This window comes from Diceros bicornis, chromosome 23 (assembly GCF_020826845.1).
Source record: "Diceros bicornis minor isolate mBicDic1 chromosome 23, mDicBic1.mat.cur, whole genome shotgun sequence".
Taxonomy (NCBI): domain Eukaryota; kingdom Metazoa; phylum Chordata; class Mammalia; order Perissodactyla; family Rhinocerotidae; genus Diceros; species Diceros bicornis.
Window position 1 is genome coordinate 13,644,778 of NC_080762.1, and position 15,313 is coordinate 13,660,090.

The following is a 15,313-nucleotide window of genomic DNA, read 5'->3' on the forward strand; positions in this document are numbered from 1 at the left end:
AATAACATGTCTTATTTAACCCAATCAGAGTATCAGTCAGGGCTCAACCAGAGAAGCAGAAGTAGGAGATTATGCAGCTATACTTATATATGAAGGAATTTATTACAAGGAATTGGCCTTTGTGATTGTGGGGACTGCTAAGCAAGTTGGAGCCTGTAGGACAGACAGTCAGGAAGGGAAACCCGTGGGCAGGGACCAAAGCTGTTGTCCACAGACAGAATTTCTTCCCTTTTCCTAGGAAACCTCAGGCCTGTTTTTAAGGCCTTCCAATGGAATCAGACAAGCCTACCCAGATGATCCAGAATCATCTTCTTATTTAAAGTCAGTGGATTAGGGATTTTAATTGCATCTGCAAATTACCTTCACAACAATTACCAAATTAGTGTTCATTTGAATGACTTGGGATCGTAGTCTAGCCAGGTTGACACATAAATAAAACCATCACACTCAAGATGTCCAAAATAATATCATTCTAATATGTAATTAATATAAAATAATTAGTGATATATTTTACATTGTTTTTTATACTAAGTCTTCATAATGCAGTGTGTACTTATAGCGCATCTTAGTTTGTACTAACCACATATCACATCTTTAATATGCATATGTATTTAGTGGTTACTGCATTGGACAGTGTAGGTCTAGATAGTGATAAAAAGTGATTAGGCTGGTTATTTTGCGTCTTTAGAGCAGTTCTAAAGATATAAGTTCTTTTAGTGTGTGTGACTGTGTGTTAAATAAGGTTTATTGTTAGCTTTATTGCCTATAGTCTGTAAGATACAACTTTATTGTGCCTTTGTAAACAGGATACATTTCTTAAAAAATTGATCAAAATTTTCCAAGCTCTATGTGATAGATTCCAGTGCAATACTATTTTTGTAACATAATTGTAGAAATGCTATAGAACCTAAGAGCACAGGATAAGCAAAAGAAATTCAGTCCCGAGCCATCTGAACAAGTTCTTGGGAGAAGGGGTCATTTTGCCCTACAGGGGGCATGTGACAATGTCTAAAGACATTTTTCATAGTCATGACTGGGGGATGGAGCCACGGGCATCTAATAGCCAGAGGCCAAGTATGCTGCTAAATACCATAGCGTGCACAGAATAGCCCAACTCCACGTCCAGATAATGATTTACCCAATCCAAAAAGTCAATAAAGCTAAGAGGAGAAACCTTGATTTGGAGTAGGATTTGGAGACATACAGGGAAGAGATTAAAAAACTGGTCAGAGAGGCAGGAAGATGGAAGTTTCCTATGCCCTTTGGAGATCTTTCCTTGCACCTTGGAAAATTTTTTTCAGACACGTGATAGTATCTTAATTCTTTTGTATCTCCATTGTCACATTCAAAGTCAGGGATGGGATAAGGGTAGAGGAGTGGCCCTGTAAACAGTATGATGATGGATTAACAGAGAAAATCAGGGGAGGACATCATCACAGTGGTGATTACTTTCTTAACAGGTGGATGAAAGTCAGTAACTGTCTTTTCTAAAAATATGTAGGATTTTCCTATGGCTGGTCTTGATTTTAGACTTCTAGAAAAATTACAAAAATGCAAATTCAAATTACAAATGGAGAACCTAAAATGTGTACAGTAATTAGCACCATCTCAGACCATCTGTGGAATAAAGTTGTAATAAATAAATAAGTAAACCTCATTAGCATTTTTCTGAGAAAAACCATGGTATTTAAGATTAAGTCACTTTTCAAAGGTAATAATCATATTTGTAAACTCTAATCTCAAATTTACTTCTATCCAAATTAACTGCAAATTCAGAATTGACTTCATTTTCTGAGCCTTGGCAAAGTATTGAAGCTAGCAGCAAATTGAATATATTTGTTAAAACCTGATATTTATAAAAAATGTAACAACTAACATTCTATGAAATGTGTCATATCTTCATGCAGTAATTATTGGTTAAATGGAATACCAAATTCTGATTATAAACATAGCTTAGAGTCAATACGTTTGAGCTATATTTCCTATTAGATAGTTATTACAGTTCATTTCACAAATTCTTAATTTAATATGTAAAAACTAAATCTTCCTAAATCTAAATGACATTTTTACTAAGGATACTTAGTTTGTATTGAGAGTAATTGAAATAAAACATAATTACAGTTTGTGATCAATTTTAGCACTGAAAATGGTGACAACATATCTCCATTGATGTAAGTTTTTAAGCTTTTTCAAATAACTCTAATTTTGAGGTAACTCCAATTTTTTCCTTATTTCAATAAATGAGTAATTTATGTAGCAATATGTTAAAAAGACTCTTTCCTTTTGAAGATTTTATTTATTTATTTTTCCCCCCAAAGCCCCAGTAGATAGTTGTATGTCATAGCTGCACATCCTTCTAGTTGCTGTATGTGGGACGCGGCCTCAGCATGGCTGGAGAAGCGGTGCGTTAGTGTGCTCCCAGGATCCGAACCCAGGCCGCGAGCAGCGGAGCGTGCGCACTTAACCGCTAAGCCATGGGGCCGGCCTGACTCTTTCCTTTTAGTCACCTATTAGTTTGTTAGATATAATAATTTAGACTTCAGAATTATAGACTTTAGAATTATAATAATTAAATTATAATAATTTAGACTTTAGAATTGTAAAGATTAGGTCATAGCTATGGTTTACATTTTGTACATTTCAAAAAGAATTTTTAAATTATAAATTCTATGTTTCCCTAGAAATACACAAAGATAAGATTGAAAAACAGGAGAAACCTGAAAGAAAAATACAAACTAAAGGTAAATGTTTAATTTTGTGTTTATTCTTATTTTTATTTAGGATATATATTTTGTATATTTATATGAGAGAAAGGAAATTTTCATGTTTAGTGTTGTTTTCTTTTAATTTTTGATAGTGTTTAAATAAATACCTTTGTTTCTCAGTTAACTTCAGGTATAAATATATAAATAATATTTAATGATTGGAATCAAAGTAACTTTTAAAATACGTGACAATCTTGAAGTTTCAACTGGTTTTCACTTACTAAGATGGTACCACAAACATATTTTTAGACTTAACTAGCAAACAGTTTTTCTTCTTTTAATAAGTTACTATAAGAAATCAGAGTTCAACTTTTTGTAACCTTGAATTTTTTATGCCATGCGATACCTGTAAAATCTTTTGGCATAAATGCAGAGTCATCATATTGCCTCGCTGCAGACTGCAGGCCCCACAGCTTTCTTACACAGCCTCGAGGGGTAGATGGGCACTGACGACTTGATGATTAACATCCCTTTCAACTGAACTGAATCCAGTAACTGCAATCTTGCGTGAAACGCGTATTAATAATGGCCAGCATTGTCTTGCTCTCTTACAATCATCACTTTGCTAGAAGTGGCCCATGTAGTCATAAAATTTTAGAGAAACTTATAGGAAGCAAAAACTTTCAAAGGGACATATTTCTAAATAAGCCCAGGTTTCCCCAAAGGTCAGTCTCACATGATTTTGGGCGAACCATGGCAAAAATTAAAATCTCATAATCACTATATTGGTGTGATAAAGACAGAAAATGAAAGAAGTTTCCTGGGACAAAAACTGAATGTCTAATATTTATTATGTCAAAAACTAGCTAATGCAAAATTACTAGCAGTAAATATCAAAGTTGCAAAAACATAGTAAAATTTCAAATAATAGTTCTAATTAACCTTAAATTATACCAATATGTGACTCTATATTAATGTCACTTTTTTAATATACTTCATATACTCCCCTTTTGCGAAGAGCTCAAATCGTTCTGCAGATATTATGTCTTTAATCTTAATGTTTGAATTTGTTCCAGATTGGTCAGCCAATCCTTACACAATCAGGGCTAATGAAGCTTACTCAGTTGAAACCTATTTATATATGTACTTAGGGAACTGATGTCTTCTTACTGTTCTCTTTCCTTTTTTGGTTCTTAATTCCTTTGGTCAGGGAAATTGGACACAGCACTTGGATTGACTAAACTAGCCATGACTGAACTGGCTATGTGTCTGTATCTGCTGGAGGTTAAACAGAAACCCAACTGGTTCCACATCATTGGGGTCTCTGCTGTTTTATCGTGCAGACTGTACTATTAATTTAATAGCAGTGCTGCTGGAGTGGATGTGGTGGTGCAGATGGCACCATTTGCATTTTGGACCTGACTCCATTAGAATCCTGCTGTTAAAGACTTTGAGCAGTGGGCTGTAGAGTGGGTTTATTAAACCAGTGAGTCTTGTATAATTAAAACAGTGAATTTGGCTGAAGTTTAAAATAAATTTCTCAAAGGCTAGGCTAGAGATTAGTACGTGAATATATTTCCTGACTAGACCAAATATACTTTGGGAAAATGAATATTTCTCAAGAAAGAGAAAATGGAGCTTCAGCTGTTCAACACTGAAATGGTCTTCGGAAATAGTTTCCTTTTCCCACAATTTTTATGTGTGAATATGAACAAAAGATTTCATTTTACTGATTAGTTTCCTCATCCAGGTAAAATAATGTCTGCTTTTTATACCCAAGTAGTTCAGTGAGAATACATGTGGTTTGGTAATTGTTCATATATACAGATAAATATATGTTTTCTGTATGTCACATTCCATATCAGTTATGGTTATAACATGATAGATAGTTAGGACTTTAAATTGTTATCAAAGCATTTGAAACTTTTATAAGAAAATGTACAATATATCCATGGTAATAGTCGTCTGCGATGGTTATAGACAAGCCAGCTAATATCTGAGTCTAGAAAGATCCATTATGCTGAAGCTGATGGGTTTTGTGGGGAGATAAAAATTTGGTGATGATAGAAGCTAAATCACATTCTATTGTCTCTATTATTTTTTTCTCCTTTAAGGGATTCATATGATATTCTAACAGGTTTTAGGAGTGTGAAGTCATTGGGAAAGGCCTGGAAGTCTATACCTAAATGATTTACACATCAACTGAAATACAGAAAACCAAAGAATATGTAACCCTAGAGAACATACATTTCCAAAATAATTCCACATAAATATGCCAACTAATTCATTTTCAAAGTGCAAAGAATCAATCAATTTCAATTCTGACTCTCTTCCATAGAAAATTAGGTTCTTTTTATAGTTATCCATATTATCTAAGTGATTTTAGTTCATGAGGCTAAAATAACTTTTATTCCTATTTTGTCCTTCTGTTTATTTTGTTTGGTGCTTTTAATTGGGGAAAAATGCAACAGTTTCATGGAACTGAAGAGTAAGCCCTTTAATTCTTAACCTGGCAATGAGTATTTATTTTGCTTTTAAGGTATAAGCTCCGGCACGTTAGTTAATCTTTACCTTTGAATTAACTTTGTTTTTTACCACTGTAAAAGAGGTAGTAATTCATTTTATAAATACAATCAGAATAATGTGTATACTTGTGATCTTGTATTGAATTAATATAGTAAGACAGTGGAACATTACATTTGCTCAGAAGAAACTTATAACCATAATTTAACTTTTCCTGGATTACTAAGATGCAGTTCACCAAATTGTTGTTGATATGAGTGGCCCCTGGTGAGCAGGCAGAATGAGTTCACCACACTGGAGGGGTCATAGAGACTGAGCAATTTGCTTTGGCAGAAGTTGGCTTGAAGAATAATGCTGATACCACCCAGGGTGATGGTTCCTAATGAAAGGTTTTATAGGTCAAAACGATCTTGCAGAATACACTTGTATTTAAAGCCAAATATTTTAGAATGTATTCCTGTCTAACCTATGAGAACTAATCGTTGTCCAGATGGAAATAAATAAGGCAGTTTAGAGATCCCAGCTCTTGAGTATTTCAGATGAATGGATGCCCATTGTGGAACATAGAGCCACAGTTAAATGATAAGAAACGTTGGTCAGTCTCCTCCAGCAGTCAAGAGTCTGGGCATGCTTCGTTGTAAGAAATTATGCAGACTGGTGATATCAGTGGTAAATAAAAGGTCCCAGTCATGACTGTTAAAAAGACCATTTCCCTGGCCCGTGGTAAACCCTCAGACATGCTTATTCCATAAATAAGCTAAGAGCACAGTGTATATTTTGACAAAGAAGGCTGTCACCATTGTTTTCTCCTACTTTTAGAAAGGTCTTGAATTAACCAATCAGGGTTAGAATCCAAATCTAGTAACTACCGCCCATGTGATCTTGGAGAAGTTAATGTCTTTCCTTGACTCTATTCCCTTATCTGTAAAATGGGGATAATAGAGGTGTTCTAAAGATTAAATGGTTATGAAATGTATATTTGAAATTCTTAAAAGAATTCTTGGCGAATTTTAAACAGTAACTATCAACTAATTAGTCCTCTTGATCACTCCTGATAAGATAAGTGACAGTCCCTTTCAGGTTTCTTTCTGCATTATTTCTCTCCCTATATCTGGTACCATTTGGTATTCATCTGATCATAGGCTGGAGAAATTTAAGATCCGTCATTCCAAGATTCTGTAATGCAACACTAAACTACCTTTATCATCACTTCACCCCTATATTTGTGCTTCTCTTCTTAAAAAATTGATATCATAAAAGTGTTTATCTACTATAACCCAAATACTTTACTCAATCTATTATATCTATTTCATTTAATCTTCATAGAACAATCCAACATGGTAGATATAATCCCATTTAAAACTGAGAATATTGACATTTATTTGAGCTCAATGACTGAATGTCTTATGTTTAGTAAGTTGTAGAGCCAGTTTTAGCCTCAATTTTCTCTTACTTAAGAACATATGGCTTTCCCACTATACCCTATATCCTATTTTCTTTCTATTTTTTTGCTCCATTATGTCTAAATCTCTAGTACTAGAATTTGCCCACAGCAGAAGGATCTGGAATTTGTCTCTGAACCTCCGTGGTTAGGACCTTACAACCTGCTGGTCAACTTCGCTGATCTGCTTGCGTTTCCAAATAACTACCAGTTCCTAGATATCCATTTCTGTTCCCTCTCCATCACTCTCAGCACCATACGGCCTGGCATTGGCTTGTCTAATTCTGATAGTTTACCTGCATAGCAGGCACTGTATGCTTAAAGTATATGCTCCTCTAAGTCTCCTCCCCACTATTTCTACGCTTGACAAAACTGAGAAATGAGCTATGACAGTACTTATCTTTTGGTAGAAATGCCAAATGGCTTATCATGGGTGTATTAGTTTCCTGTGGCTGCTGAAACAAATTACCAAAAAAGTGGCGTCTTAAAACAGAAATTTCTTATCTCATAGTTCTAGAGGCCAGAAATCCAAAATCAGTTTCACTGGGCCAAAATCAAGGTGTCAGCAGAGCCAAACTCCCTTCGGAAGCTCTAGAGGAGAATCTGCTCCTCACCTCTTCCAGCTTCTGGCTGCCGCGTTTCTTGATTTGTGGACTCATCACTCCAATCTCTCTTCTGTGGTCACAGTGCCTTCTCCACTCCTGTCTTCAAAATCTTCCTCTGCCTTTTATAAGGATGCATGGGATATGTGGGATCGCATTTAGGGCCCACCTAATCCAGGATAATCTCTCCATCTCAAGACCCTTGATTTAATCACATTGCAAAGTCCTTTTTTGCCATATATGGTAACATTTACAGATTCCAGTGATTGAGACGTAGGTGTATGTACAGGGACATTATTTAGCCTATCCCTCTTAGCTACTCTTTAATGAGAGTATCAGCCAGTCAGATTTCAGAGACAGCGATCACTAAATACAAAATACAAGTATTTCAAGATAGGAACCACAGAATGGTCAAGTTTACCAAATTTACTACAGCAACATGGCCATAAAAATTTTTATGGATTTTCGACATCAGCATAGCAAAAGCAAGATGTGAAATTATTATTGTTAGGGAATACAGGTTTAGGGGGAAATATTCAAGGTTTCGTCATTTGGAGGACCAGAATTGGTCACAACAATTCCATTATTTTTGGTTTATCTTAGGGAGAAAAGTGTTTGTTTTTTGATTTTTCCTGACTATGTATGTGAAGAGTTTAGTCACATTGAAAATAGGATCAAGTTTATGAGGGGCTAAGATAGTACCTTGATTTCCTTAAGATATTATAATACAAATTCTTCATTAAAAATTCATATTTAGAGCCAGCCCTGATGGCCTAGTGGTTAAAGTTCAGTGCACTCTGCTTCAGTGCCCCAGGTTTGCTTCCCAGGTGCAGAACTATACCACTGTTCTGTCAGTGGCCATGCTGTGGAGGCGGCTCATATAGAAGAACCAGAAGAACTTACAACTTTACCCAACTATGTACTGGGGCTTTGAGGGGGTGGAAAGTAGAAAGACTGACAGATGTTAGCTTAGGGCAAACGTTCCCCTGCAAAAAAAAAAAAATTCATACTTAATGTGCATATAACTTAAATCAAAAACTTGAGAATGTCCTGAATAGCTCAAGTATTTTAGTATTTTCTTAATTGGATAATCTTTTCACATTTCATTTAAGACATAGATTAATTTGGGAACCCAGGTGGTTAATTAATTTTGATACTTGAAAAGACTGAAGAAGTTGAATGTGAAAAGTCTCTCCCCCTCCTACACAACTTTCACCTGACTTACAAATAACTAACAGACTTCTTTCATTCAATGTATTTGAAACCCATATTAACTTCTTTTGCTCAAAATGTCTTCATCCCTCTGTATTATTTGTCCAAATAATGGACATCACCATCCACTCAAGCTAGTCAAGCTACAAAACTAGGAGTAGTTGCCAGAGGTGATATTCATGCTGATGAAGTTTGGAATCATCTGGATAGATTTTAAAAATTATATCCATGTGCAGACTCCATCCTGGGACCCTTAATGTTTGTGAGGTGAGGCAAAGGTTCGAGTCAAGCTCTTCTAATGAGTCTAATGAGTAGCCGGGATTAGAATTGCTACCAATTAAACTCATAGCCTAGACTTCAAGTACATCCCTCAGAGGTTTCCACTGACCTGTCAGTATTTTAAAATAACATACAACTGGATGTCTTCAGGTGGGGCTTGCACCCATTGTTTACCACAGTCTCCACCACTCTCTCCCATCACTACTGAAGTAGACATTTATCTGTCTCACTCAGAAGGCATTTGAGTTACAATCCCTGCCATAGACTTCTTGGTCTCTTTCAGTCTCAAAGACCAATGCTTCATGGCTCCTTGTCATACTCCCTCTTCACTACAATTTAGTCTATTCTCACCTCTCCTCTCCAACTGCTATCCCCTCCACAATCATTTCTCAACTAGATTAAGTCACTTCTTAACTGATTTCACTGAATTACCCTTCAAATCCATGCTAATCATGCCACTCACAGGCTTAAGTCCATCTATTCCATCACAGTGCCTTGGAGATAAAAGTCACATTTTCTATCATGGCATGTAAAGCCCTCCTCATACGCTCAGCACAAAGCTGAGCACAAAGCTGAGCGTATGAGGAGGGCTTTACATGCCATGATAGATTTCCAGCTTTGTGCACTTCGCCAGATGCCTACCCTATTCTGCCATCTCCTTATCAACACCCCTCAATGCCAACTCTCCCCCTGCTCCCCCCACCATAGCACTCCAGACCCCACCAACACCCCCTATGCCATAGACAAGCTGAGCTATTGGGCAGGCCCTAAGCAGTCCCTAAGCAGGCACTGCTGCTCATCACTCTGGGCTTTTGTGTGCATTGTTCTTTCTGGCCAGCAGGCCCTTCCTATGTAGTCACTTGTCAGGCTTCTGCCCATTTCTTTGAATATCGGATGGAATGTCACTTCCTTTAATAGACTGCCTTCGCTGTCCCTCACTCTGGGGGCATTTAGGCACTTTCTCCATGCTACTGTTACACCCCTGCCTTCATCCTTTAAAGCATTTTCACCAAATTTTAATTGTGGGTATATCGATTTAATTCACTGAGGGCGGGAACTCTGCTTGTCTTCATATATGTTCTAGGTCATCCTTGACATGTACTCTTATGATTCTGGTCTCCTTATCCACGAACAAAGAGATTCAGCCTCAGTAGTCTCTCAAGTTCCTACCAGCTCTGAATCTGTGTGCTTATATCAAATAAAAATTATTCTAACATTGATCAAATTACCCAACACATGAAACACACTCAATAAATATTGAAATAAGGAATGAAATAATTAATGAAGCATTCATTTTCTCTGTTTTGCTAATCTTTATTTTATTCCTATGGGCAACTTTTTCCTTTGACATTTCATTGTTTATTTTCAAATACATATAATTATTGAGCTTTAATTCGGCCATTTTAACGTCAAATTTATTTGGTCAGCAGCAATTGAAGAATTTGATAGCGAACTCCATATTAAAAAAAAAAAACGATCTGAAACATGTAATTAGGAAATATCCACAATAAAATTTATAGTATAGTAATATAAAGTAATACAGATTAATTTGGACAATTTGGAAAATGTAAGAAAAGAAAGTAAAACAACTACAACCCAATTAATCAGAGATAAAGAGTAATTTAATTTTTATTTTCCTCTAGTCTTTCCCTCCATTTAGTTGTTTTTTATTGTATACTGCCTTGTTTCTTTTGCAATTGCAAATTTCATTGTTGTTTTCAGATAACATTTAGGCTTCTATTTAACTATTAAGCATGTCAATTTACTCATAGAACAGAACAGACCAGAAAAGACTAAAACCTAGTGGTAAACATACAACTAGAAGAGAGAACTTTGTCCAAGATGGTTCCTAGACAAAAAGAGGGCCTTTTAGGCACTCAGACTAATAAGTGTCTGCTACATTCACCTGGGTTATCAGGTGTTCAGGTGAAGAATTGACCTCAGAGGAAGGTCTTGGGGAAGAAGTTCACATGGCAGAAGTGTGTGCTCATAGATGGCGTATAGTCAACATCAGAGTGGACCAGCCAGTGGGAACGGGCGTGTCCTGGCAAGCAGATATTGTAAATGGAAAAATTGACCATAGCCATTAGGCAATAATACACAGTAATTTATGCACAGCACTTGGTGCCAAACATCATACTGGGCACCAAAAATTAAATGAAGGATAAGACCCAGTCCAACAAGAGATCTAAGAAAGCAAATACACTGTTATAATATTGTGTGGTGAGTACTCCACAAAGATGTCCTGGAGGGAAAATGCTGTTTGAGGAGATAACTGGCTGCCTCGGTAGCCGAGTAGGTCTGGCTGCAGTTTTCCAGTAGAGCTTTACAGGAATGGGTGGCTTGGGATTTAGCTGTACAACTCTGGAACCTAAAAAGGGAAGACACAAGAGCTAGGTCAGAGTCAGTCCTGAAGGCACCAGGTGGAAACTTTGTTAAAGGATCACGAGGGCAGCCAATGATTAGTATCAGTATCATTTTCCTAGGGCTGTTGTAACAATGTATCAAAAACTGGGTGGCTTTAAATAATAGAAATTTACTGTCTCATAGTTATGAAGGCTAATTAAATTAATTTGCTAACCATCAGCTGAAGAATATGGTCGCCTATATATTGTCTCCAAAGTCAAGATTGCAGCAGGATTGTTTCCCTCAGAGGGCTGTGAGGGAGAATCACTACATGCCTCTCCTAGCTTCTGGTAGTTTGCTGGCAATCCTTGGCTTGTAGATGAATCACTCCACTCTCTGCCTTCATCTTCAAATGGTGTTCTCCTGGGTCTCTGTCTCTTCCCTCTGAGCATATCAGTTTCTGTGTCCAAATATCCTCTTTTCATAAGGACACCAGTCATATTGAATTAGGACCCCATCTGGTGACTTCATTTTAACTTGATTACCTCTGTAGAGACCTTATTTCCAAATAAGATCACACTCTTGAGATACTGAGGGTTAGGACTTCAACGTACTTTTTTGAGTTTACACAATTCAACCCATAACAGTATCACATGCACAAAGGCAGAGGAACATTTTAAGAAGGGTAATTTAGAACAATAAACCTGATTGACTGGTTTAGGATTGTTTCTGGGAAACAATTATAGGACTGGAGTTGTGTGCTGGCAAGGGATTTGCTGAAGATGAGGCTCAAAATCCAAAGAGGACAGAACATTAAAATGGATCTAAATATCCTGGATCCCTTTATAAAAAGGCTCTCAAAGCCCACAAATTAATTTAGTCAGCCTATTTTGTACAAACTTTTACTTCTGCCTTCTCTCAGCTGGACTTAATTGACTACTGAAAGTACAAAATATATTTTCTTTTGCTCTCTGGCAGCTGTGAAAGATAAACCTGGAAAATGAGAACAGAAGGCTGTACAGAAAGCTACACATCACCTCTTCCGTAGTGATTGTCACTTGTGAGGAAGTGACCACAGTTCTGACTGTGGCTGAGTAGCCCCAGGTGAAGGGGAAATTACCCATACAATTAAATCAGATTTGATGGTAAAACTAATACTTTTGGATTAAAAAACCTACGATTTAAAGCATATGTCTCCGATGAACTTTGTAACTTTAGGTAATTTGCCTAATCTTTACCTCAATACATAAATAAAGGTAATTTTATTATGAAAAAGAAATGTGTATATTATGGAGGATAAATTGAGGATAACCTGCTTAGAGAATCTAATCAGCACACTTTGGCTCATAAGAACAAGTTTACAGTCTGCACAGGACCTGGGATGAGCAAGGCAGTATAGTTTTGGAGGAAGAGTACTAGTTTAGCAATCTGATAACTGTATTTTTATTCTACTTCTCCAAAGACTCTATGAGGCTGTGTTTTCCTATCCATAGACAATGACGTTCAGGCCAATTGACCTCTTAGGTTCCTACCAGGTCTAAAATTGTGTGCTTATATTAAATTAAAAATGATAAATTCTTCTTTTAGGAAGAATGAGTAATACAATCTTTGAGAAGTTTCTCTGCTCAAGAACGCTTTTCTATTGAGTTTATCATTGTCTTAAAGCACGTAGATCATTTTGCTTTTTTTAGCACAGAATAGAAATTCTACAAATTATTTACAAAAAAATGAAGCACACATAGAGACATACATACTTACCAAGAATACATCTGGCGTTGTTGTTTAGTGGTGGCTAAAGCAGAATTTTTTTAAAGGGGTTGAAAAGAATGTGTATCTTGCTCTTTCGTTAAAATTGAATTCAAACATGGATGCATATGAATTTTATGAAGCTGTTTGAAATGTTGACCTACTTAAAATTTATAGACCACTCGATGCTTATACCTCGCATAACAAAAGCACCAGAAAACTGAAAAGTAGAGAAATTAATTAAAAGAAAAAGCTGCAAAATCTGTTAGAGCTAACCACGCTCCCCGAAGTCTTTTATAACACAAAGATATGATGGTTTTGCTTATCTATCTGATTACTTTCGGTTTGGGCACTCAGATTAGTCCTGTCCAGTAGCTCTGAAGTCAAGTATGAGTTCTAGAGTTCTGGTTAATTAAATTTATTTACTAACCATCAATTGTAGAATATAGTAGCCCATACAAATCAGTGCCTTAAAAATTTTGACGCCAAAACTTTTGATTTTTGAACCAAGATCAGAGAGATCAGCAAAGAGCACTGACAACCTGGCCATGAATGCCTACGGCTTGGTCCCTCGTGAGGGTTTTGCCCAATAGGAACCACAGGGTCAGGTGCACTGTGAGCTCTGATACACTTCAGAAAAGGACACAGAGCCTGCCTGGCGGGTTGCCAGGGCCAAGCACTGTGAAAGCAGGGAGCGCAGCTTGCAGAGTGCTGGAGACGGACCATATGGGGAGGGCCAGAGAGAAGCGCTTCAGACTTGAGTTGAGCTGAATGTTCTGGTCAGGGAAAGGTCAGAGTCTGGGCAAGTGCAGGAACAGCAGGGCCATGCCAACTCAGATGCCAAACATCAGGGCCATTCCAACTGGTGGATTCCATTTGTTTTTAATTATCACCCTACTGAAGGGACTTTTGTTTCTTGTAAATAAAGATGACAAACAAATTAAGCTCTAGCAGGTGCAACAAGCTTATTTTATCCTGAGCTAAAACTGTCCTAGCAAAGATGTAACTTGACAAAGAGAGCTGGTGACAAGGAAGCTATTTTTTTCTTCTCCCATATGAAAACTTTTGGTTGCAGTTTCTAATGCTTTGCTTATGCAAAGAGATGCATAAACAAATGCAATTGTTATAGCAAAATCTTTATTTTAGAGTGATTATTAAGGCAGTTACTGATGGCTGCTTTGTTTTGATAAAAGAAATTTCAAAACTTTGTATTTGAGCTCAGCGTTGCCAAAGTTTGAAGTTTCCATCCAAGAAGCTTTAGTGGCTATCTGCCATTTTGAACAGCTCCCCAGAGCGCACGGGTCCAGCTGCTCCACTAAGCAGTATTATGGTGCCATTTCTGAGGGGGGTAATGAAACTCCAGCACACAGGACTGCGTCTGTAAATGAAAACTTAGACTGTGAGGAGTCAGATTTCCCCCCAGGGTAAGAGGAACAAGGCATTAATATGCTAATTTGAGTCTGAATTCAGCTCCCTTGGTTTCGTATTAATTCTCCCATTTATGCCCGTGCAGACGTCAATCAGAAAATCCTTTAGTGGAGTGAACAACCAGCTGTCCGAGGTGGGTGAGGTCTGGTCCTTCACGGAGGCAGAGACACAGATTAGGTGTTCTCCCGGGGCTCTTGCCAATCAGGGTTCCAAAAACTCAGCTTATCTTGTGCAAACTTGGTTTCCCCTAGAGAAACTTTAAAAGAGGCTTTGTTTTTGCCAAGACTTTCTTTTGGTTTTAGCTTAATTAATGGTGATCCAAAGGAGTCAACATAAGCTATTTGTGGTCGCGTGTGAATACTGATGTCCTTCCCTTATTTGGTGAGATATTTATTTTGAACTTAATAACTCAGAAATATGTAAAAGAACCATTGAATGTGGAAAGGAAAAATAATGTCGAGGTGTTCTACGTCTTCTTTTTCCTTCTGTTTCTCACTGGGTTTTAATTATTTAAGAAATTTTAGCACATTGTAAAAATTTTAAATGATTGGAAGCAAACAGTGCCTATTATATCTATACCATATCATCAATAAATAGAACTGCACTAGAAGATGAAAATAGCTCTTCTTATAATATTTAGAATTTTGCTTCTTCAAAAATATCTATTAAGAATCTACTATGTGACAGACACCAAGTGATGAGCCATGGATGCAAAAATCAAATAATATGGCATAGTGCCTGAAGAGATTTCACTTACTGGGAAGTCAAATATACGAACAATTGCAGTATTATTATTTAATTGCTAAAACAGAATTATGCACGTGGTGCGGTTGGTATATAGAATAAATAGAGATAACAGAACACTTTACAGAGGAGCAGGCATTTGAGCCAGGATTGAAAGGGTGCCTGAAAGAGATAAATGTAGGTGTGGGAATTCTAGGAGGAAGGCACAAGCAGACAGAGATTCAAAGGCATTAACAGGGCACATAGTGTGTTTGTGAAGCCACAAGCATTTGATATTACTGGAATGG

The 15,313-nt window shown here is 36.9% G+C and overlaps 1 protein-coding gene across 1 annotated transcript in view; it reads left to right on the top strand.

The window, feature by feature from the left end:
• TRDN (triadin) overlaps positions 1-15,313 on the top strand; it is a 197,113-nt gene that overhangs the window by 140,248 nt on the left and 41,552 nt on the right. The window contains exon 10 of the mRNA XM_058566165.1: positions 2,682-2,741. Within this exon, the coding sequence (XP_058422148.1) occupies positions 2,682-2,741 (60 nt within the window). The remainder of the gene's footprint in view (positions 1-2,681; positions 2,742-15,313) is intronic.